Source organism: Molothrus ater, chromosome 6, assembly GCF_012460135.2.
Source record: "Molothrus ater isolate BHLD 08-10-18 breed brown headed cowbird chromosome 6, BPBGC_Mater_1.1, whole genome shotgun sequence".
In the NCBI taxonomy this organism is placed as follows: domain Eukaryota; kingdom Metazoa; phylum Chordata; class Aves; order Passeriformes; family Icteridae; genus Molothrus; species Molothrus ater.
Window position 1 is genome coordinate 30,696,677 of NC_050483.2, and position 24,830 is coordinate 30,721,506.

General features: G+C 36.2%; 1 protein-coding gene across 1 annotated transcript in view; it reads left to right on the plus strand.

Annotated features, from left to right (window-relative positions):
• FSIP1 (fibrous sheath interacting protein 1) overlaps positions 1 to 23,396 on the plus strand; it is a 66,222-nt gene extending 42,826 nt beyond the window's left edge. The window contains exon 12 of the mRNA XM_054515313.1: positions 22,821 to 23,396. Within this exon, the coding sequence (XP_054371288.1) occupies positions 22,821 to 23,396 (576 nt within the window). The remainder of the gene's footprint in view (positions 1 to 22,820) is intronic.
• The last annotated feature ends 1,434 nt before the right edge of the window (positions 23,397 to 24,830 follow it).

Here is a 24,830-nt window from a genome sequence, read left to right on the forward strand (position 1 = left end):
GCTTTGTTGCAGGAAATATGGGCAAATATCTCTTCCAGCAGAAAATATGGGAAGAATTTATGGACAAAGAATATTGGGGCACTTTAGGTGGTAAAAGTAAAACCTATATACTTAAATTGCTGAGGCATCTCTCTAGCACAGTTGTTTAACCCCCCCAGTTTTAGATCTAATTCCTGTTGGGGCTGGTTGTGCTATAGAACCCCCATATGTCTGTAGGACAGGAAGAAAGTAGGGCTTTTTTATTTAAAAAGCCACCTAAGTTGTGAAATAGAAGTTAATCAGATCTCTCTTGTATAAATTCAGAGTGGAATCTGGTTCTGCTTTTATAGTATGCAAGATTGCTGCCCAACAAGGCTATGGAGCAGGTCATGTTGAGTGTGATCACACAGCACATATAGGACAACAAGGCATCAGACCCAGCCAGCAGGGGTTTAGGAAAGCTAGGTTCTGCCTGATCAACCCCTGCTGGCTGGGTCTGATCCCTTGTGACTGGGTGAATGAGGGAAAGGCTGTGGAGGCACCACAGCCGTTCCCTCATTCAGGTAGCCTGACTTCAGCAAGGCCTTTGACACTGTCTCCCATGGCCATGGTCTCTCCTGGAAAAGCTGGCAGCCCATGGCTTGGACAGGAGCACTCTTTGCTGGGTTAAGAACTGGCTGGACAGTCAGGCCCAGAGAGAGTGGTGGTGAGCAGTGCTACATCCAGTGGGCAGCCAGGCACCAGTGGTGCACCCTCATGATGAGTGTTGGGCTGGGACCTGTTTAATATCTTTATTGATGATCTGGATGAGAGGATTGAGTCTACTATTAGCAAAAATGCAGATAACACCAAGCTGAGTTAAAGTATTGATCTATTGGAGGGTAGTAGTTTTTTGCAGAGGAACAGACGGACTGAGACCAACAGCATAAGGTTCAACAGACCCAAGTGCCAGGTCCTGCAATGACCCATGCAGTGCTGCAGGCTGGGGGAAGAGTGGCTGGAAGGCTGCCCAGTGGAAAGGAATCTGGGGATGTTGGTCAACAGCTGGCTGAACATAATCCAGCATGTGCCCAGGTGGCCAAGAAGGCCAGCAGCATTCCAGCCTGTGTCAGGAATGGTGTGGCCAGCAGGAGCAGGGAAAGGATTCTCCCACTTTACTCAGCACTGGTGAAGGCACACCTTGAATGCTGTGTCTAGTTCTGGGCCCTTCAGTTCAGGAGGGACATTGAGGTGCTGGAGTATGTCTGAGGAAGGGCAGCAAAGAGATGGGGTACTATAAATGGGGTACAGCCTTTTCCAAGTCAGGCCAAAGAATCAGAAAAGAAAAGTAAATGCATCAAAAATTTAGAGGAATCTTGAATTATTGAATGAATTATTAAGGTCTGAAGGGAAAATTGGATTAATTCAAAATGAGCAGATCACCACAGAAGATCAATAAATGTATGCAGACTTTTGTAAGCAGTTAATAAAGCAATCTAGGATTTGGTCGTGTGACAAAATGTTTAATTACCCAGATATCCTTTGAGAGAGGTATAATAGAGTAAGTTTAAGAAGCATTCACTGGTGACTTTTTTCCTTTTAGCAATGTCATAGTGTTTTGGTTTTTCTTTCTTTAGAAGGAAAATGAAAGCAACTTGCTGGAAAGTTTCTATAGATGTAGTTTTAAATAGTGAGAAAACAGCTAAAAATGGCTAAGTGAAAGGCAACTTGATTGATGTGACAGTGCAATGATGGTACTCACAATGTTTAGTAAAGAAAACAAAATAGAAAAAGTGGATGTCAAGAGGCAGACTCTGAGAACTAATAGGACTAAACTTCTCAAGGGAATAAGGATTGAAAGAAAGCTTTTTTAAAAAAAAACAAACCTCCCACCCCCCTAACTTTCGAACTCTTTTTAAAAGTGAAAGGTCAGACGTGAAGGTAATCCAGTTGCAAAAGAAGCCTTGGAACTAATTTGTTGATTTCAAACACATTAAGACAGTATATTAAAAGGGAAAATAATCTTGTATTCATAAGATAATATGGATAAACGTAGCAGAAAAATATCAGGTTAGAGAGAGAATTTCATAAAGACAAACACTGACAGGCTCGGAAATCAAGTATGTCAAAGAAAGAAACCTTGTATGTTAGAAAATCCTAATACTAAAAGAAGGAGCAAACCTGTTTTAAGTCATGCTAGGGACAAAGTTCTTAATTTTAAATTTTTTTCTTTTACATCACGTTTTGCTAAAAAAATTGTATACAAGTGTTAACCTTACTATTTCTAATATCAGTGAACTAGCATCTCTATCCATAACGAAAAAATCCCCCCGAAAGTAAGATAGAGTCTCTGTGCAGACTGAGTATTTTCAAATATCTGGTTGATAATCAGACTTAAATTACTGCAAGAAGAAATCTCAGAATTGTTATTAGTCAAAATTAAAAATGGCCACAAGAGTGGTTACTGAGAGGCTGCAAATGGAAGCACTTATTTTTTAAAAATAAGGAAAAAATAACAAGGATTAAACAGCAAACAGATTTGTCAAGAAAAGGGGATCACAAAAAAGAACTTCTTCCTATGCCACTATGGCTTTAGATAGAAGCAGTAGATTGAAATTGGATTCAAATCAATTTATATGTGCAGGCTAGAAACATTAAATGTTCACTGAGGAAAAGTCAGTGAAACTTGACTTTTCCTCAGTGACAGGATTTCTCTTTGGCTCAGTTTTAGTTTGAATTTTCATATGACCTGGAAATTGAAATGAACAGTATGCTTATTAATTTTTTTGGTAGCATGAAGTTGACAGATATGTCAGTATCTTAAAAAAATGTGTATTGTATAAAAATGGTCCAAAAATAGTTAGGATGCAGTTCATCAAGGTGCTGATTAGAAATGACAGCACAAATACAAATAACAATACCTGTTGAGGTGGAAGTCTTCTCAGGTTTATGGCAGAACTACCTGAGTCATGTTACACCATCAACCATCATTCTGTGGTGTATAAAAAGATATATTTCTGTTCTGTGCAGGTTTGTTAGGTTTCAGTTAGAATCCCATATTCTGTTATGCAAACCTTAGTGAAAGAGCAGTGGACTCTTTAGTGAGAGAGCAAAGGGGAGCATCAAACCATGTCTAGATGCCTAGATCACAGACCTAGAAAATAACTACACCAATATGGAAAGACCTGGGGTGAGTTGGAATGAATGAGAGAACTCTTGGGAGAATATGGTAGCAGTCTTTAAGTATGCACTTCTGCAAACTGGAATCAAGGAAATGGTTTCTGTAGTGAAAAGTCAAAATAGAAATTGTGCTTCATTTGAAGAACAACAACAACCATTAAAAAAAATCCAGATGAGCTATTAAGAAAACAATAAATAACTTCATATTTTAAGTAACTTATACCCACTAGGGGTGGGGAAACAGATTAGACAAAAGCTGAATTGTAAATGGCATGAGGATAATTAAATACTTCTAGAGAGCTTGGAATAGGAGATTTTTCATAGCTTCTTCTAGGTAATTTTTCATGTTTCTTTTCAAAATGTCTAATTTTCTATATAGGCAAGAGGAGATGTCAGAGAATTTCATAGAGGAGCTAGATGCAGTGACAGACAGCAGTAACAGGGAAAATGCAGTCCTCAAAAGAATTGGTTATTGCAGGACCTAGAGTGGATATGTTGAATAATACATTATGGGGAGGGTGCAGTTTCCCTAGATTATCAATACATCTGTACCTGTGAAATGCTGAATACAATCCATGTTTCATCTGAAGGTAGTCCAGTAACAGTCATCTGTGAAATGCCTGTAAAACATCCTCAGTTAGTAAAGAAGAGAATTAAGATAAGCATTCAGTCATGAAAAGAAGATAGATCAAGAGGTACTGTGTAGTGTAATGTATTTTTCATTGTGTATTGACATTGTCAAGCAAATTTTTTCTTTGATATATTTAATCTTTTATTTCATTTTTAATTCTGTTCATTTGAAAGCATTAACTATGGATTTGATTATTTGAACAGTCATGAAGCTTCAATAAAAGCTACAAATGCTTTGCATCTCAGGTTATGCAGTATTAACTTAACCTGAGACCTGGAATTGTTTTCGTAATGTGAACACCTTGTTATAGAGTGAATCACTTAGGAAAAAATGTAACTCTGGTACAGAAGAGTATTTCTGCAAACATCAAAGCCAATGGTTGGTCTACTAAGGCGCATCTAGTAAATGTCTCATCGTCAAAAAAAACTCATAGACTTAGTTATCAGTGAAAGCGTCTCATTTTTGTACTAATATTTGAAAAAGGAGATAGGAAGAAAAGCAAAAGGGACAATGAAGAAGTTGATTGAGTATTAATTTATAGTTTCATGAATAAAGTAAGAGGTTTCAGCCAAGACAGAGAGGCCTAAAATAATCTTTGAGCTCTGTTATTCACTTGGATTTCATGATGGGATATAGCAAGCATCAATTTAGTTTTATTGTGCAGATGGTGTATGTCTAGACTCTCATACTAAAAAACTCTGGAGTTTTTCCTGGCTTGCAATGTGGGGCTTGTTCTTTGTGGTTGAAGAAAAAACACTGTGAATTGGAGGAGATTGTGGCTCTTAAGTGACTTGCCTGTATACTGTGGGAACAGACATGATATTTATTTAGCACAAATCCAGTAAGTGCTTGGTGAATCTGCTGCCCCTAAAACAGTATGGGAAAAAAAAGTATATTTGAGAGTAGTGATCAGCAAGACTGGCAGAGAGGACTCCTTGTCCCAAGAGGGTGGGAAAATACAGCAGAAATACGCAATTTCCATAGAGGTTAATACAGCATTAAGAATATAAGTGTTGTATCACCCTCTGTCAACATCAAGAATATGAGCACAACAGTGGTGCTAGTACTGATAATGGAGCTGTCATTAGAATGGATTCACCTTGGACTGCACATGCTCTCTGGAGATCATGAGTAGATTCCATGATAGCTGGCCTACATGGAGTTCTCTCTTGCCATGATTTTCCTTCTAACAGGTGTTTTCAAGATAGCATATGTATGGTCCCACAAACAGCCATCACATTGGATGGCAATCCATGCACAGCTTTAGACTCAGACATTTATTTTATATATTTGACAAAGAACAGTTGTATACTAAAAAGTTCTTGGTAAATGTTTGACTTGACAACAAATTCCAGTGTAAAACTCAGATGAATTTAATCCATTCTTTCACACTTGTCTGGTTTTTTTGAACCTTTGTGTTGTTAGCTGTCGTATGAAACCCAGCAATTGGCTGATGATTTTAGCTTTTTTACAACCATCAAGTAAATAGTGACTTTAGCAAGCCCAGAAGATGATGTTCATGAACAATGTGTTGTTAAACCGTTATGATGATTTACCAAGACTGTTAAAGGAAAATTAATTAATTTGGTGTTAGAAGCTGAAATGTGAGATAGAGAGTCTTCCTTGTAGTTATTGATGGTGGCACATATTGTTTGAGTTTTCTCAGAAAGAGCGTTAAAATCTTGTGCTGGTTAGGAGTATTAAATTCCTGGCATTGTGTGAATGTTTTTCAGACACTCCCTTGTAAGTATTTAGGGTTATTGAAGTTTAACTAGACTCAGAATGCAATTGGTGGAAACTAGCTCACAAATCATGCTTCATAAGCATTATTTTCATATCTTTTCCTTCAGAAAAAAACCAAGAGGGGTACAAACTGGAATAAAAGACATTCCTTTTAAACATAAGAGAGAAAAATCCCAAGCCTTTGAGGGTGATTGAACACTAGTATTGGTGACGAAGAAGTTATGGAGTCTTCTTCCCCAAAGAGAGTTGGAAACTGACTGGACACAGCCTGATCAACATACTGTAGTTGATTCTGCTTTAAGCAGAATTTTTGGACTAGACAATCTCCAGAGGTCCCTTCCAATCTCAGTTATGATATGATCCTGTGATTCTATATTTGATGAAATGAGTTTGTGTCTTTGGAGAAGTCTAAGTATTTGATACCTACTCATACTAGTTTCTTTCAACCTAATGATTTTTCTTTTTTATTATTTTATTGGATATACTGTATTGGTTGACTGTCTCATTCTGAAAAAACCAGACAAAACCAGTAATTTTAATGTTTATGAAGAAAGGAGGAAATCCATTAAAAGCATAAATATGAAGTTTTTTGTTGCCATGTGTATGAACACCATGCTTCACATGTTATAACTATAAATTACATGGTAGTAGCCCTTGACTTTTGGCAAGGTTGGGATAAAATGCATGTCTGAAAATTTAGAGTGGAATTTTGCTTAGATATATTTATCTTGTTTTTGGAAAATACCCTGGGTAAAGGTGCTAGAGGATATAGATGAACTCTAAAGGCCTTATGATTTACAGGAAGAAAATCCTCTGAAGCAGGGAAATGCGAACAAGTATTTAATACTGCATCACAAGAATTTCAGTTATATTTAGATGCCAAGGAGAGTGATGAGTAGGAGAATTAAACTACAGTGGACCACCCTGAAGTAGTTTTGAAGCACCTTGCCCCAGAGCAACCCTTTGAACAAGCCGAAATAAAAAAGGAAAAGAATTTTTTTAATCCTTTGTCCTTTATGTTCTGTAGGCTGTGAGTTCCTTGGTACTATTAAAAGATGCATCAGATAATCTCACATCTGGATAGTGTCTGTGGCTTTACTCAAACTCCTTGTAGTTATATGACAGGAACATTGAAATATGCAGATGCAAAGAGCATATCAGTATGCCTTGGCTTTACCTTGTGATATTTTCGATTGTTTGAAATATTCATATGCTTGAAATGTAATTTTCTCATCAGGTAATGCTGTAGAATGTCCTAGGTAATCCCCTTCAGAGATTCCCCTTCAGCTAGTCCCCTTCCCACTCATCTTTAGCAATAGTCTTAGTATGTTTAGTAATGCTGTAATTTTAATTACAGTTCAGTACTTTTATAGTGGCAGACATAGTGTGCAATAGATGCTGTGCAGATAGTTGGCTGTGTAGGATATATAGCAGTCAGGATTAAATAGCGATAAAGGAGTCACTGAACTGCACTAATAAACCAGCCGTGATTACAGTCTGTGGCAATGCACAGGCAGAGATTAGAAGATGTGTGCTGATGAATAGACCATAGACTTTCTGCTTATGGTATTTTTCTTTGTGTGAGGTAAGTGAGGAGAAAATGGTAGTGTAAGAGTATGGTCCTAAATTACATGAAATATGTAATGAAGGCAGTATAATTGAGGAAGTTGAATTAAACATTCCTTCAGTTTTTTGAGGTCACCTCTTGTTTTTAGTTCTGTTCATCAATGTTTTCCTCATTTCAATATTTTATGGTAATCTTACTGTTACATGGTTGTCAATAAAAATACTTTGCTTTACTGTTCAAATAAACTAAAATTTAATCACTTGAGGTGTCATGCTGTGTCTAATTTCAGAAGAAATATGGAATGCAATTTTCTCTTCATTGTTGGACTTTTTTTGTGCTTGCCTTTCTCAAATTCAATTTTTTTTTTGCTATAATCTCAGTTTTGTGATCACTTGTATGAACAAAGACACAACATTGTTCTCAAAGATTTGTAGGTCTGATTTCTCATTTTTAGCATATACAATATTGCATAGTTTGCCCATATTAGTATTCTTTCGTGCATCATATAATATATTTTATTCAAGGAATTCAGAGTCCTCCAGTCAAGCTTTTGACCAAACCATTTTGTCCCTTTAATAGTAATTTTTTCAAATAAATTAAAGTGAGATACAGTAAGTGGCTAAACAGAAAAAATTATATAGTAAAACCAGGAATAGAAATTGCATTGTAAGCAAAATTTATCCTTTTATGGGTACAGTATCTATGGTCTTTATTTCCCTCATTATAGTATATAGAGCTTCTAGTAGCAATTGAAGTTTATCAGGTTAAACTCCTCTGGTTTACTTTGCAGCAGCTTCAGAATAGCCACAGGTGTTTCTTAAATTTGGGATCAGGTTCAATTTGTTTTAGAATAAGATGTATCATTGGTTCCTTGACTGCATAGCTGTTCTTGTCTCAGGATCTGTTGGTCCCTTTTCTGCAGTGCTGTAACTTCAGACAGGTGTGTCTTTATGCTGTAGCTGTGACCAGATGTAAGCATGAAGAGCTTGGCAAGGCTTTCACTCCTCCTCTTTGCTACACTATTCCTCTTTTTGCAAAGGCAATACAGTACTGGCCCCTCCCAGCTGTCCAGAAACCACAAGATTTCCTCTTGGTAAAACTCTCAACCAAGTACTGCTCATCTGTTATAAAGAGGCCTCATTTGGAGAAGGAAAGCTGTCATTTTATGTCTTATGTCATTATATTTGGTTTTTATTACCAAATATCCACCACTTCTTGTTTTCTTTTTCTTCCCAGAGTAGCCTTTTAAAGATTTTAGTGTGAACTTTTTTCCTGTGTCATGGGAAGAATAAATCTTAAGTTTCTCATTATAGAAATTGTTAGAATTCTTTGATGACTCTTGTCAAAAATATTCCTGAATATTTTTAAAATATTGACTTTTTTCCATATGGTTTGTTTCATGAGCATATGGGTCTGGTTTGTGGTTTTGGAAGATACAGTGATCCAGATTTTTTTTGCATGTCCTAGAGTCAAATATTGGGATTTTACAAAATTCTTTAATTATGTACTGCAGGGTAGGAATTTGCATTCCACACATTCATTTCACTTACTAATTTATTCTTAATACTTTATTATTTTGTACTGGTTTCATTTGCAGCCTTTTCCTTTGTCCACCACCATATTTCTGGTTTTGTGAATAAGTCAGTAAATGATTTATTAACTCATTAGGGTGCACAGTGGGTGTGTGCATACATACTTGCACATCCTTACCCCATTCCACATGCACAGTATGTGGAAAAAATCAAGAGAGAGAGAGAGAGAGAGAGAGAATGAGAAAGACTCAAATCACTGATTCTTTTTCATTACTGAGCCTTCCTTTTTTATTTTTTCAACAAGATGTGCATTTCTATCCTAGGAACATCGTGAAAGATAGGTAGGTACCATGGCTTAGCACATTCTGCCCTCCCACCTTGGGCAAGTCAGTTAAAGCTGTATTGAGTGAATGTATGTTAATTCCTGGGCTTTCTCTGCCGTTCAGGGTGAGGATTATGTGGGTTTAGAATAATATTCAGAGCAGTCAGTTTACTGAGCTGGGAACAGCCTAAGGCTAACTTATAAGAGGAAAAAAGGCCTGAATTCAGAACCCAAATGTCTGTGGACTCACCCTTTCTGGAGTCTGCTTTTTTTTATGTGGGCTCCAGTCAGGTGCCTTTGTCTTCTTAAGATCTAAAACCTAGAGGAATTTTTTAAAGCTAGGCACTTTTAAAACATTTTTGTTTCAAACAAGGAAGAGCTCTTCTAATTACTCAATTTATCTCATGGTTCAAACATTCACTTGGCAACGGGGGAACTAAATTTAGTTCTTTGTATGCCCACTGTTTCAAACTAAAAGTGTGGTTTTCTAAGAAAAACCTATCCATCCTTGGCAGAATGGTGTAGAATAGATTGGTGCATTACTGTTCATGGCTATCGATGAAACTGCTCTGTCACGTGAGAAAGACAAGCCAAAGAGGATGTGCCTGGAAAGGTGCAAGATGCTGTGACACAGTGCCTAGCACTTCCAGCTCTGAGCAGGGAGGCTGAAGTGCCTTAAACCTCTTTCCCAAGAGTGACTTGAGGATAAAATACAAAAGTACCTATGTCATGTCCCTTGCCTTGTTTTCTCCATATTCCATTTTATGGCTTTTCACTATGGTGCCTGACAGCCTATAACTCCCAGTAGCCAATATTAAACTGGCTCACATAAAACTACAAATGACTCGCCCATGTAAGGAATATTTTTCCAATAATGCATAAAATAAAACATAGACTGTGTCAAATGCATCAACTGCATTTAAATAATTCCTGTATGAGGTGGTGCTTAGTACAGTAAGGGGATACATGTGTGAATAGATTCCATAAGGCAAGAACAAGCTGTTGGTGTCTCCTGCCAGGCAGACCAGTGAGATCCACAACAATTCATTCTTAAAATTCCAGAAGGAATGAATTTCTGATGTCTCTGGAAAGGATACAATATCATTGTGTGGCTCAGATCCCTAATGTGTCTTTCTTAATTAAAACTCATTCATTTTAGGAATTAAATATAACTCTCAAATTGTACCAGCCAGGCAACCATACATGTATTCACATTGTAAAGTCTATACTAATACACAGCATCATCATTCCAGATTGTAGCTGTAGCCAGCCTTGGTATTTACGTACACTTTTATGCCTGAAACAACATGTTAGATGTTTATATATGTTTTTCTTTTTGCCATTAGCATAAAAAAAATCAGATATATGGACCTTCCGTCTCTTCTGATTTCCTTTTATTGCATCTTATGCAGCATAATCGTGCTGGAAACTGCAGCTGCTCTATGTTTTCAGAGATGTATATCTTTCTAAGGATATATATTATACTTACCTTATTTTTGATATAGAAACTATTTTTCAATCTGGTCCTTGCTACATTTTATTTGAATAATTTGAATAATCCTGGAAGTCTTTTAAAAGTTTGAAATTTTAATAAGCCTAATGGAAAATCATATTAACCTAAGAAGTGAGTGTCCTTGGTTAAAGAAGTTAGGATTTTTAAATATTTGTCATTCACTCTAAGTTCTGATTTTTTGTTTCAAAAAATATGATCAGTTCTTTTCTCAATGTTTTTTTAAAAGGAACTCTCTATCTGAATTAACCTAATGAATAAGTAGCTTTCTCCTAACTGCCTGGAAGAAGCAAATAAAACCCTTGACTCTGTCACTGCCTAGTGATTCAGTAGCTGTGATTCCACATAACTGAGAGTAATATAGTGTCCTCTAAAACCAACAATGTCACCATTAATTCGTCAGATACACAGCTGTGAACTTTGGTTATTCTTTTTTACCAAAGCAACTGGGCAAAAACATTCCAATGTGCAGTAAAGAAAGTTCCAAGCAACTGGGGTGCACAGTGCTTTGTGTTTAAGCCATTGACCTTGTAATGTGATCACACAGACTTTTTGTAAATTAATCTTTCAGATCTTATGAGTGACATGTGAACTTTGACTTTATGGGCAAAAGACAGACTCCAGCTTCAGCAGAGTCACCTGTATCCCAAATGCATGATAAATTTACATAACTTTCTTTTGAAAAACATGAGCCTTTCGGTGCTTTCATGTCTTTTACTAGGGGAAGTATTGTACTGTTTTTTTCCTTTTTGTGCTGTGGTGTACATCACTGAGTATAAATGGGATTGACAAAAGCTTAATTTAAAAATATATTTTATATCCTCTTGCAAGTATACATTTCAAACTGCAAAATATAAACTTTTGTCTGAGTTATATGCATCTGTATCATTTTACGTTTTTGTAATTTGTTTGTTGTTTCTAGAATTGTTTTAATTTCTCTAAAAGCAAAATTTCTTAGCATCAATATTTACTCAGCTGTTTTGAATTGCGTTTTACGTATGAGCACATTCTGCACAAAATGGTTGAAAAATTCAAACACTAAAATATTCTCCTATCATCAAGACTTTTTTTTTAAACCAAGGGTCTTTTTACTATAAAGCCTTCTACATGAGTGTAACTATTTTTTCTCCCTGGTACAGGAAAGCTGGTGTGCTTATGCTTAGAATATGCTGTTTGGGATGTCTGATTTCCTGTACCTCTTTCATTTGGCTTGTGGCCTGCTCCTTGGTGATGGGGAGGAAATACAGGAACCTGCCCAATGTGATTGTGTGACCTGTTGAATGCTGTTGCTGCTTCTAGTTACAGACACACAGCCTTCTCTTATCTACCAGGCATGGATTTACCAGGAAAAGTGAGTGGAGACAAGGAGAAATGTACTGCAGTGATGTGTTGTGTACCTTCTGGTCTATGGCTCCCATTGTCAAATCAACTGACTGCCTCTCCAAACTGAGTGAAGGGTTTCTTGCTTTTTATCTGTATGCAGATACCTGCGCTTCTGATTACATGAACCAGGAAAATAAGGAGCGGCAACACTTGGAATGCATGGACTTTTTCAGTTGTCCTTGCCACAAGACATAGGGAAGAGAGCAAACAAAGATGCTGAAAGTGGTTTTTATTGCTAAGGCCTAGGGAATTGAAAACTATTACAGTTAGTGGCAGAAAGTAGCTGAGGTTTTCTCTCATTGCCTCAGAAGAAAAATAGAGGGGTTTGTTCTCTTACCTGTTCTTAAAATGTTTATGCTGTTTCTAGTTTGGCAAAGACATAAAATACATGGGTTTTGGTTATAATAATATATGAAACTTATCATGCCAGCAGGCATGTAGACAGTACTTTTGCACATTTACTTTGCTAGACAAGCCTGAGAAAAAGTGTGTTTTAATAAATAATCAAAACTGAAGTTTACTTTAACAACTAGACTTTCTGTGCAGTGCCTTTTGTAGTTAGGAAAAAAAAAGTTATAATTTTGCTTTTTTATGTGTCTTCATAAAAACAGCTGCCAAACATCAAGTGGTAACAATAGATTAGCACTCATATTATCTTAGTCTCAGCTTTTTTAATGTTATTGTTATGTGGTAAATGAGAATTTTCTGGTAATATATATATGAATGTTTTGAGCTTTAACTCCTGCTGTTGTACTTACTGAAAGGTTTTGTGCCTCACCCCCTATCCAAAATCAAGAACGGGTGCAGGAAGGCTTGAAACTCCAAATAAAATGTTTTGCCTGGGGCAATATTGTTCATCACATTCTTCCTAAAGGCTTTTGGGTTTTCCTTTTGAATGGAAATACGAAAGCCAGATGCAGTTACCTCATTTCAAAATACCCTTCCATTCTTCAGTAAAGAAAAAGCTTCTTATTATTCTCTTCCTTTTTAAAAAATGTTATTTCAGCACTCCATAACATATATGCCCACATTGACAAACACAGCTACAACCTGATGTTCCCTGTAGAAACTTTGCACTTGCCTTATGGCAACAGGCCCCACCAACAGAACTGATAAAGAATTTTCTTTCTCTGGCCTCTCACAAGCAGAGACAGAGATTTGGCACAACTATCCATACCCTTAATCATTTATCTATGGTTACGTACAGGGATCTTTCCCTTAAAGACAATGACAGTTTCATAGATTTTAGATGGGATCTTCCTTTATGGGAGTAATTATCCATGCCATGAATTGAAAAGTACAGAAACATTTCAGAAGCAGTGAATGGGTACTTGATTTTTCCTTTTTTTAAAGACACTTCATAGTCCTGAGACTGTGAGGTAGGATTCCATATTTGCAATTCACACAGCTACAAAGATTGACAACTTCTCTTTTTTATTCCTCTAAGTTGTGTAATTTTTGGTACTATTAATGTTCTAGATTTTAGCAGTGTTTGAATTCTTGCGTTTTCCCATACATGGCAATAGTGTACATGCTGTTATATTAAACTTGTGGGAGCAAGACAATGAAATGCTAAACTGGTGTGATACATTATGGGTCTTGTTATTTAAAGGTAGATAATAGATTTGCAATTCTATATTTCAACATATTTCTTCACCACAAGTTTCTGAAAAGTAGTATATTTTATTGCTTTTTCTGTGACTTGCCAAATTTATTTTTTAATATTGACTTCTTCCCATTTATTCTCTTTTGGTTAAATAGCCTTTTAAATGTTTTGTCAGAAAGGCTTCAGTTTTAAAAAGTAATTAGTAAGCAAAATCTTAAATGTTCTGTCCTTAAATTTTAGCCTTAAATTACAATTCCGAGTGCTGGTGTCTCTCTGCTGCCTGTGAGGACCTTGGGGAACTACAGCTGACATTAGCACTTGGCTGGAGCTCTTGATTTAGGTGGTGTTAATGTGAAACAAAGACAGGATGTCAAAAACTCTATAAGAAAACCACATTCATAAAAGAGAATTTGATCAACCTTAAGTCAGATAACTGAGATTGTACCCTACCTATATTACTTCACTGGAGAGCCCTGTGGGTTTCTGCATCTCCTTATTCTACACATAGCAGACTTTCCTTCAAATAATTCTTCTGCTGTCAGAAGAGAATATTTACGCCTTCAAAATACGTACTGCAGGTCAGACTTACCATATACATTATCATATTACTTAGAAAAAGTCAGTATGTAGAGGTGCCTGTTGCTATTGATGCACAAAGCCAATCAGTTAAGAGTCACTTTAAAAGATATCCCTGAAGAGTATCAGAAAATTGAGTCTGAAGCTTCTGTCTGTGGTTGCTTTAGATGAGTCTTTATGGCCTGCTGCTCCTTGGGCCAGTCCTTTCCATATTTTTTAAGACTAAAGTACTCTTAATTGCATAGGTCATCTAGTTCATATGTTTGTGGCTTCTCTGTTTTCAGAGAATTACAGAAGGATAGAATGGTTGGGTTGGAAGGGATTTGAACCTCATCTAGTTCCAACTGCCCTGCCATGGCTAGGGACACCTCCACTAGACCAGGCTGCTCAGAGCCACATCTAACCTGGCCTTGAACACTTCTGTTCTTAAACACTTTCTGTTCCTCCAGTAGATTATAGACCTGTAAGCATTCTTAAAATCTCTGGATAGTTCAGTGCAGTTTAAAAGATGGTATATGTGAGGGTGATCCCATTATGCTACACTATTTCTCGGAAAAAAATATTAAGCCAATATGACAGAAAAAAAGAAAAAAAAGAAATGGGGTTTTGTAACAGAAAACAGCTGCAACCACATCAAGGCATTTTTGTCTACTCTACTGGCTTTACTGAAAATTAAAGCCACAACTTAATATTCGAGGAAGAGATTTCTATGGAATGAAATCTGTTAAATGCTTAATAACAAACAGTTAAAAACACAAAATGGGATGTTTAGGAAACTGGTTTTGAATGCTAAATAGTCTAGATTGCAGAAGTTCTGCTTCTTCACGAGAGGCTAGAAAATGAGAGGCTTATTCTGAGTAATGGATTGTAAATACCAGTTCAGGAATTTGTGTCTTATGTTTTCACGCACCGTCAGTGTGTTTCGTTAAAATCAGCTTGCTTCAAATATAGGAACTCTTGAAACTGTATGAAATCAAGTGCTTTAAAAACAGGGAGCTATCCATTTGTTGAGAAAGGTTTTAGAAATGAAAATTTTTAAAGTGGCTCATATATGGAAAAATACTTGGATTTTTTTCTATCTGCAAACACAGTAGATTAGAAGAGATAAGTTTTGAACTAATCTTCAGTTAAAGAGCTGAATTCCTGCAAAACATCTGTTGACAACCTTGGAGTAGATAGATTTTCAAATTCAAAGTGATTTAAATCAGACATTTTTCTTATAGTTCAGTGTTTAAATGAAGGGGAATTTACATCATGATTTATGCAGCTTTAAAAATTCTTAAACTTTGAAATTACGTTTCTCTAAGGAACACTCAACTCTTATTGTTTAGTGACTAGTAGGATATCCAGTTAAACAGGCTCTTTACATCAAGTCAGTATCTCTTTGCCCTAGTCAGGAAAATATACTCTGTGCACATTTAATTACACAATTTAATATATATTTATTTAGAATTTTAGTTCTTATCTTCAATTAAAGATGCTGAATAAATTTGCTTCCTTTCTTAAATGCTGTTTACTTGAAATTTGTGCCCTGCTGCTAATGATGGAAGCTGGAGTAAAATTGAATAGCAGAACAATGTTGAAACTTCACAAAAGAAAATTTTTATTATACAATATATACAAAAGTCAAATATGCTATACAAATGGTGTTTGGATCTTAGGGGAAATGGTACAATATAACGTGATGCATAAGTCTTATATTAACTCCAAAATTACAGAAAAAGCCATAATGCTAATGGAAATACATATTTTGATGAGTTATATTTAATATTTTAATTGTTTCGGTTGAATCCAATACTGCTTAGGGTCTAAATGTTAAAAATACCCTATTGGTTCAGATAATGAAAATGGAGCTTCAAAGTCATATGTACTTAATTGAGGAAAATGATGATGCAGAGTAATTTTCAGTTACTTGAAAAACACTTATTTTTATTACAATGTGTGCTTGATAGAAATGTTAGAAACTTTAGGTCTGCATGACATTTGCAGGTTCTGTTTCCTAAAGTTACCTTCCTAAAACTTGGTGGGGACATACTAATTTAGATTTTAGTGCCCATGGGTGAGAACCTGGTAATATGTAAGCACACAGAAAACGTTATGCAACCTGTAGATCAAAAGCTACCATGAAATGAAGCTAAAATTGAAAGTTAGAGTAAAAAGTACAACTTGTAGCAATTCAGAAATACAGCTTTTTGGATCTTTAAAAATGATGGAAACAATTCCATAGGGTTCTAAGAAATGATTCCTGCTTACAAACCTCTTAATTATACCCTCGTATAGTACCATGAAATCTCTGCAGCTGTAGGCAATGCAGCTTGGTGTCTATAGTGTCAAATGAAAAAGAAATTATTGCAAAAGATCTTTTAGCTTCCTTTTTTTTTTTTTCCCCCCCTCCAACTTCTGTTACCTCTAGCAGCCAGTTGCTTTCTCTTTCTAAAGTTTACAGTGTGGCATAGCTGATGAAACACACTTTTCCTTTATTGGCACGCTCAAGCCACAAGCAATTGACTTGATATTTTTGAGAAAGGCAAAATTTAAACAAGTGTCACACCTCTTTGTAATAACTAAAATAGGCATGTTTATGACAAGTTCTTGGAGGCAAAACTGATTTAATTGTTTTTACCTCTATAACCAATAGGCTACCTTTAAAAAACTACTGCAACTATCATGTCTTGTCTCCACAGTTTTCACCTACTTTGTTACTCTAAATAAGATCAAAATTGTATGAACTCATGTCTCCTTTTGATTTCTGTTAAAATTTCTCTTTGTCAGAGAAAAAAGGGAAAAAAATTCTAGTTTTTTTTTATTTTCAATTTCTTAGTGAAGTTCATTTTCTCTTCTGAAATTCGGAATTTTTTTTTTAGTGGAGGTTTCATTTTATTCCACAAGGCATTTTATTCCAATGTATAATCACTTTGATGTTGAGGTTCTGGTGGCTCATAATGTTACAAGTTGAATTTTCTTTTCAGACAGTGATGTTACCGGATGCCCAATAATCTCCTCCTCTTTTTATCTGGTGCTTCTGTTTTTTGCCAAGATACTTCTGTCCTTTCTGTGTTTTGGCTCTTAGCAGCAGCAGCTACCAAAAATTGACTAGTAGACCTGTTCCTTTTGCCCTTACACAGACAGAAACAGTGGAAAAAATAAGAGAAGGGAAAATTTAACTAACAGAAGTAAATACAGCAGAAGGAGGAAAAAACAGAAGTAGGAGATTTTCTCCTATGGCTTAGGAATCCTGCTCATTCTTGAAGATGTATGTCATTGCTGAAACACTACAGAAGTCCCCAAGCCCACCAGACATAAGCACAGAACTACGAGATGGTAAATGATGATTGTAAGGAGCTCTTAATTTCTGAATCCATGATTCAGCTTTCAGTCTCAATTTTTAACACTGTCAAAACCATGCACATTACTGGCCTCTCCAAAAACGTGCTCATTGAGTTGTGAGCATGTTTCTGGTCTACTCCCTTTAATATTTTCTGCCATTACATTCTGAACTAACCCTTATGAAGCAGCTGTACAGAGGAAAGATTAACTTTTTTCTTTTACATTCATTGAGCTTTTTCTCTTAACACAGTGTTTATAAAACAAACAAGCAACTACTAGAAGCAGTAAAGTGACATGCTGAACACTTAACTTCTTTGTGAAAGCAGATGTGTGGGTCTCTGTACTGGGTTTGGCTGGGATGTTAATGTTTTCTTAGCAGCCTACATGGTGCTGTGTGTTGGATTTGTGACCAAGAAGTGCTGATAACTCACCTATGTTTTAGCTATTGCTGAACAGCCTTTGCACAGCATCAGGGCCTTCTGTGGTTCTCAGTCTGCCCTCCCAGTGAGTAGTCTGGGGATGTGCAGCAGGCTGGGATCGAGACAATGACCCAAACTAACCAAAAAGACATTCCATGCCAATGCATATAACCTTATGCACAGTAATAAAAAGGGAAAAGAGAAGGTTCTACAAAGTTAACCATTTTTTGGCTGGGTGTTAGTCTACCCATGGGAGATACTGAGTAATTGCCTTTGCGTTGCTTGTTTTGTTATCTTCTCTCTCTTTGCTTATTAAACAATTTTTATCTCGATCCACAAGTTTTATTGCTTTTATTCTTCCTTTACTCTTTTTGCTCTTCCTGTCCTCTTACCCTTCCCCACTGGGAAGTAAGCCAGCCTCTGGGTGGTGCTTAGTTACCTGCTGGGGTTAATCTACAGTGGACATATTACATTAATTTAAATCAGTTTACATGTTATGGGCACCAAACTGACTCCTGGGGTGCAAAAGAACTTTGGGCTTTCAACATGTCTGGAAATTATAAGAAGCTCTTCCACAATTACATGTGTGTGGTTTGTATGCAGCATGAAGCAAATGAATGTTAATAATATTTCACAGTTGCACCGACCAGTACTGTTTGTAGACAAATACATGATGCTTGGGTGTGATGCAGAAAAGTGAGACCTTGGAGCTGATGGTCCACATTGAATTATGTGGAGATAGAAGGCAAGGATTGCCTTTTCAAATCAGAATAGAGCTGTTTGAGAAACTGTCAATAAGTTATTGAATAACTAAAACTTACAAAACTTCCCTAGGCTGATCTATCGAAAATCTGAAATTTGTCTCAATAGATCAGTATTCTCTTAAAATGGAGTCATTTTATCAGGAAGAAAGCAGTTACCTCAGAATTGACTGTTGCAGTCTCACACACTAGTAAAAATGTCAGCAAATTAGGTATCAAAGTAAATTATTTCAAACAAATACACTATCATGTGAACTATTGAGTGCAGCACTTTCAGACTAAGAAACAAAATTTCCATGCTTATAGATGTGCCAGCTGCACGAATCCTTAAATATCCTTCTGACTTTGTAGCTTGCGCATTTACTGTGTGTCATTTTTTTGATTATTTACTATAATTAGAAATAATCCTGACATGTTAGCTTTCTCCCCATGGTAAAATCTGATACGGGCTTTCAGTGATAGTGTGGTTTTGTTACTGTACAGATGTAGAAAGAAAGCCTAAAGATTTGAACTTGAAAACTTGTAGTCACAGCAGGGCTATCCACAGCAAATGACAAGTTTGCATTCCTACCACATGCAGTAAGGTTTTCTCTATAGACTCCTGTCACGGAGGAATTCAGCAAGGAACAAGAAATCTTCAGTCAGAGGAGGGCCACAAGTGTGTGAAAAGCTAACCACACATAAACAGTAAAGGTCATTAGCAGGCTCCTAAACTCCTGGCTAGGAATTAGTTTTTTGGATCATTAACGGTAAAAAGCCTTGGAAATGAATAGGACTCAGTGTCCTATTAAAAATTAGCCAGAACAATTAAAAGGTTTTCTAGTTTTTAATGGAAACCAGACTTGATACCTCATTTTCCCTTGTCTAGTGGGCTGTTTCTGCATTTTGAATGACACTCATTTTACGTCCATGTGTTTTTAAAAAAATGTCTTGAGTATTTATCCTGTATAGGAGTTGTAAATTATTTACAATGAGGGGAATGAAAGCTTGGGAGATATAGAATCGAGTGTCTCCCTGGGACTCTGTTTCTGATTCCAAGTCATGGCTCTGAATTGTTACAGTTGGTTGTGACTGGATTTTTTCTGATGTGTGCAAATATATACTCTGCAGACTCCTAATACAGTTGTTGTATTACGCAATTCCATAAGTTCAAATGCTCATTTGGTTGCAAATGCACAGCCTTTTTTGCTGTGAGATGTCTTTCCCAACGGTGTTTCCCTAAACTCTGTTTCCTGATTTTAACAGCAGCCTTTCCGCTTTCATTTCAATGTAAATTCCTGGCTGCTGAGTGGATGACTGGTGGCTATTTATCTTCTCCACTGTGTATTTTTTCCTTAAGCCTACAGTCATCTCTTGAGTTTGGCAAAAAAAAAAAAACCAGTGTGCCTTTAGTATTTTAAAACGTAATTTTTGGAGAGGTTTATTAAATACTTTCTGTATCTTTACATGCATGTCTTACAAAAAATCCAAAGGGAGAAAAAGAGAAAGAGAAAGAGTGAGAAAGAAAAAGGAAGGAACAAAGAAATGTTTTACACTGTCTGCTTTGGCTGCAGGCCTGCCACTCTGGAAAAAAACAAGATCACTAGTTCCCAAACTTTTTAACTCCAAAGTTATTATATTAATTTCCCTCCCCATATGCCTTAGGCTCTAAATGTTACCCTTCTGGTAATAATCAAGATAATCTATGAATACAAGCCATATGATTTTCCTGAAAGATAAAAAAAAGAAGAAAAACATTTGGATGAGGGACAATGGACTGCAGATAAATGGGATGGGGATGGGGATGGGGATGGGGATGGGGGAAATAAAGGGATGAAAGAAAGGCAGGACAAGATGGTCTTCCTCCCAATGTTAATTTTGTACTGATCATTTATTTGCTTCACATACATAATTCCTTTCTGCAGTGAATTGCCCTCTCATTAACATAAAATTAGCTCCAAATGATCTTGGCCAGGAGGTTTGAAATATGTTAGTATAGAACCACACACTCAAAACCATGTGGGAATCCATGTGGGCTTCCAGATGTGGGAATCTTCTATGTTACAAATATAGTTATGTTTACACAGTATAATCTGCTCTGTGGATATACTCTCGACGCAGCTGTGCTTCCAGTAGTGATCTCTTTTGTTATGCTCTTCCTGTGTGGATGCTGTTGCTTCTTACAGTGAGTCCATTCTGATAATCACTGCTTGGAAATAAACGTTATCCTGCAATTAAAATACTTTTCAAGAATTGAAGGACTTCAGCATGGGCTAGTAGTTTAGATTAAAAGTGAAAACTTGAAACATTTCATGTTTCATTTTTGCTTCATCATAGTGTTTTGCTACTAATTTTTTTCCCCTGAGTTATTTTTCATCAGTGAGTATTTCCTACACTAGGATTAAAATTTAGAAGACTAAGTAAAGTTTGAAGATGTTGTAATGTTTTGCATGTTTTTATGTAAGCACTTAAGCTTGAGGTTTGATTTCAGTTAATATTATCAAAAATACATAGATTGATACCAAGATTACTTGAATCTCAATATAATTACCTGATGATGTGTTAATCTAAATAAGATCTCTATCCATAATAGCCCTTAACATCTTGATTTCTTTAATGCAGTTGCAGTTTTATGTGCAAGAAAGAAACTTGGAGTATCTTTGGGAAGAAAATTGATATCTGCAGGAAAAGACTATTGGGTTAAATAACTCTATAGAGCTGAGCTTATGCACATCAGTTAGTGCCTGAACTGTACAGGATTTTGTCTGTAGCAGTGATTATTAGCTATTAATAATGTTTGAATATGTAAGTACAGAATGGTGACTGAAGGTAACTAAAAATGTCATTCTTGTTCACTTTTTAGTGTCATCTTGTAATTTTAATAGCCACAAGTTTTTCAAAGAAATATTCTTTCCTTCCTGACTGGAAACTGTCCCCACTGATGAACATGAGTAATCAGTTTTGAGGTGAAATCCACACACCCTGTGGTACCTTGGCTGTAGCCAAGTCATGTCATAAAAATCAAACAGGATAGTATGACTCCTGTAGTTGGATCAGAGACCTTCAGGGAAAAAAATATCAGCTAAACATCTGATATTGTTCTCTCTTCTGAAACGACAGCAGCTCCATCCTCTAGCATAATGTAAAGTAAATTCTCAGTAGAAGTCATTACACAATGAATAAAATTTTTATTTTACATAAATCACTGTAGCCTAAGGATTCATTAATTTGTCAGCTGATCCTTTGTGTCTTGGAGGTTGTGTAAAACTGAGATTTTGATTGCAGAAAGCATTTTTCTCTATTAAATGTTGCATAGTGTTTCCAACATTTTAAATATATATTATGATGTCTTCTATAGCTCCTATTTCATGGGCAAATGTATTACATATGTCTAAAAGTAGTCCTGTCCTTATCATTATAATCTTTGAATTGCCAGGGAAAATTGTGCTACTTTATTTTTAGGAGCATTAAGGATTGTAAAAGCTGGAAGTAACTCCCTATTGCTAACCTCTTTAAGCAAAATAGCCTTTGCTATTCTTCACCATAACCAACTAATATCAGTCATTATCTTTAATATCAAATTTTAAGAAATGCCCTGTGTGATAAAAATGATGGGAGTGTGCCAGTCTCTGAATAGGAAATTAACTGAAAAGATACATCTGTGAGCTATGCAAGCAGTGACAGCTTGAAGGAAGCCCTAAAACTGTCCTACAGAAGACAGAGCTTTCTTCTGTCACTTGCCATGGGTCATGCTTGCCATGGTAGGTAAGTGATGTGCTTTGTGTCACATGGTTGAGAGAGAGACTATGTGGCATTTCTAGTGTGAGAGGCTGGGAATATTTCAGTCAGCAGGTGACAGTCTTTGTGGGCTGGTGCTGTCCAAAAGTATTTCTAACCCCAGCTGCATTGCCCCAACAGTCCTTTATGAATGTGCTTTTTTGCTTTCAGTAACTAAAATCCTAAAGAGTGTCTATGTGTGTGTGTCTGTAGGTATTCATAGCAAACCAATAAATATGAAAAAGTGCATTCTCTGGTAATTAAAAACCAGTCAGATCTCATGGAAGACTATGCAAAATCAAAGGCCTCTCAGTGGCTTGTGGACATCAGGCTTCTTTCCTAACTTTCATCATAGAATCTATCTAGAACCTAGTGAGGATGCTGCATAAATTTTGTGATTATGGAAATGCATATTTAAATTCAGTTTGAATTGAAAGACATTGATATTTGTTTAAGGATTCTGCCAGTGTATCTCTCAAGCTGTTTTATGGCGCTGCTTTTCATTAATTATATTTTGACGGAAGAAATTCTTGCCTTTTTTTTTTTCAGACTGAAGAACAAATGAGCCTCTCTGAAGAGCAGCTTAAGACCCTTCTGGAAGAATGTATGCAGCCTCAGAGAACAATAAGTAACGTTACCATGCCACAGTCTCAGGAATCTCTTTCTTTTGGATTAAGTCCCCCTTGTTACACAAGTCAAGACTCCACTCTTCACTCCACATCTAGTCTTTCCAAAATGTTAGTTGAAGACCATATTGTAGGGATGTTAATGGCTCAGGAAAAGGCTGGACTGGGAGACAAAAGCTTATGTGTTAATGCAGAGAGCAAAATCCCTGGCTACTATACCAGCAAAGCATTGGCTGGTAGTCACTTATCAAAGGATTCACTGGCCCAAACAGAGGAACCTGATGACCTAGAAGGTTTACAGAAGATGGAAGATAAGAGTATTACTGAAGGTTACTTTATGTCAAGAGCACTCAACACAAAAAGATTGAAGAAACCTTCTTTCTTGGGTGAACCATTATATTGCATCAGCAGGAACAATGAGCCATGCACAGAGGCTGACATTCTCAGCATACCACTGGAAACCAAAGGAGGTGAGACTCTTAACAACCCTTTAGAATAGGCTTTTGATTATAATGAAAAAACCTAAGCAGGTTCTCACCAAAGGTATGCACCAATACACACTGATTATTACGGTGGGACAAGAATGTTCTTTTAGAAAACATAAAACTGTGCCAAAACTAATATGCACAAAATAACAGAATGTTTATTAAAATTCTTACCCTGAAATAATTGACTAGGAGTTTTATGAAATATATCACTGATGTTGATTAATTCTGTCAGCTGGAAAACAGTGCTGAAAACACATATGGATTACCTTTTTGATAGTAGAAAGTCATGTTCATTGTTCTGTGGAGAGCAAATATTCTCCCAGTAGCTGGTACAAAAATCCACACTAAAATCCAAGTGGTTCATGAAAGTTTTTAATAAGGTAAACTTGGTCATATAGAAACAGACATGACCTGGCTATATGAAAGATAATAATAAACTGCTTTTAGGGAGTTCAAATTTACACACACAAGATACCAAAATTAATAATACTGAACAATTACTTTTAGTTTGGTAAAAGAAGGAATAGACTTTAAACAGAAAAAAAAAATCTCTGTCTGGTATTATAAAACAATTGTGGAAATGTCTCTTGTTTTTTTATGTTCTTTACTCATATGTAATTACATAGTGATATTGTAATCTAAATATATGTTTAGATTTTTAACCTAAGACTAATTCTCTTCCTGGAAGGCCAAATGTTAAATAAGCCAGATTTTACACAGGTAAACCTTTAATTTTTTCATTAAAAATTTAATTTTTCATTAAAAATTTAATTTTTCATCAAAGTTTTGACAGTATGAAATTTGTGATTCTAGTGCTAGAATCTCATCTTACTAGAAATCAATACATTTTGCTATGTTTGTTGATTGGTCTTTGTTATACTGGTTATCTGTTCTGGATTTAGAGAAACTTTTTTCACATATATCAGTAATTAAGAACATTCAAATATCCCTCTGCTATGTTAATTTCATAATTATAATCACAACACTTTCTTTGATTGTTTGTACTTAATCTTTCTACAATGATGGGAATTTTAATATTTTTCAAAGTGATTCTGCCTTGTCAGAATGCAGAAAGTCTTGGCATTGCTGCTTTTACACTGCCAGACAAAGTTGATATCCATACTTACCTGCACTACTTTCCCCTTAGGAGATTTAAGTGCTACTTCTACGTGAAGAAAATAGAAATAGTACCTGTAGGAAAGGTTGGGTGGTTTTGGTTTGGCTTTTTTTCCTGGCAGGTTACTTATCAGCTACCTTCACAAGCTGTCTTTGCTCTTCATGTAGATGCAGGCATGAGAGAAGCAGGCAAGGGAAGAGAGTGCTCTGCCCAGAGGAGAGCAGGGTGGCAGTGGTGCTCATGGGGAGCACCACAGAGATCACCTCTGCAGGGACAGCCTGATCTCATGCAGAAGTAACATGATTACACACTGCACCACCAGGCCTCT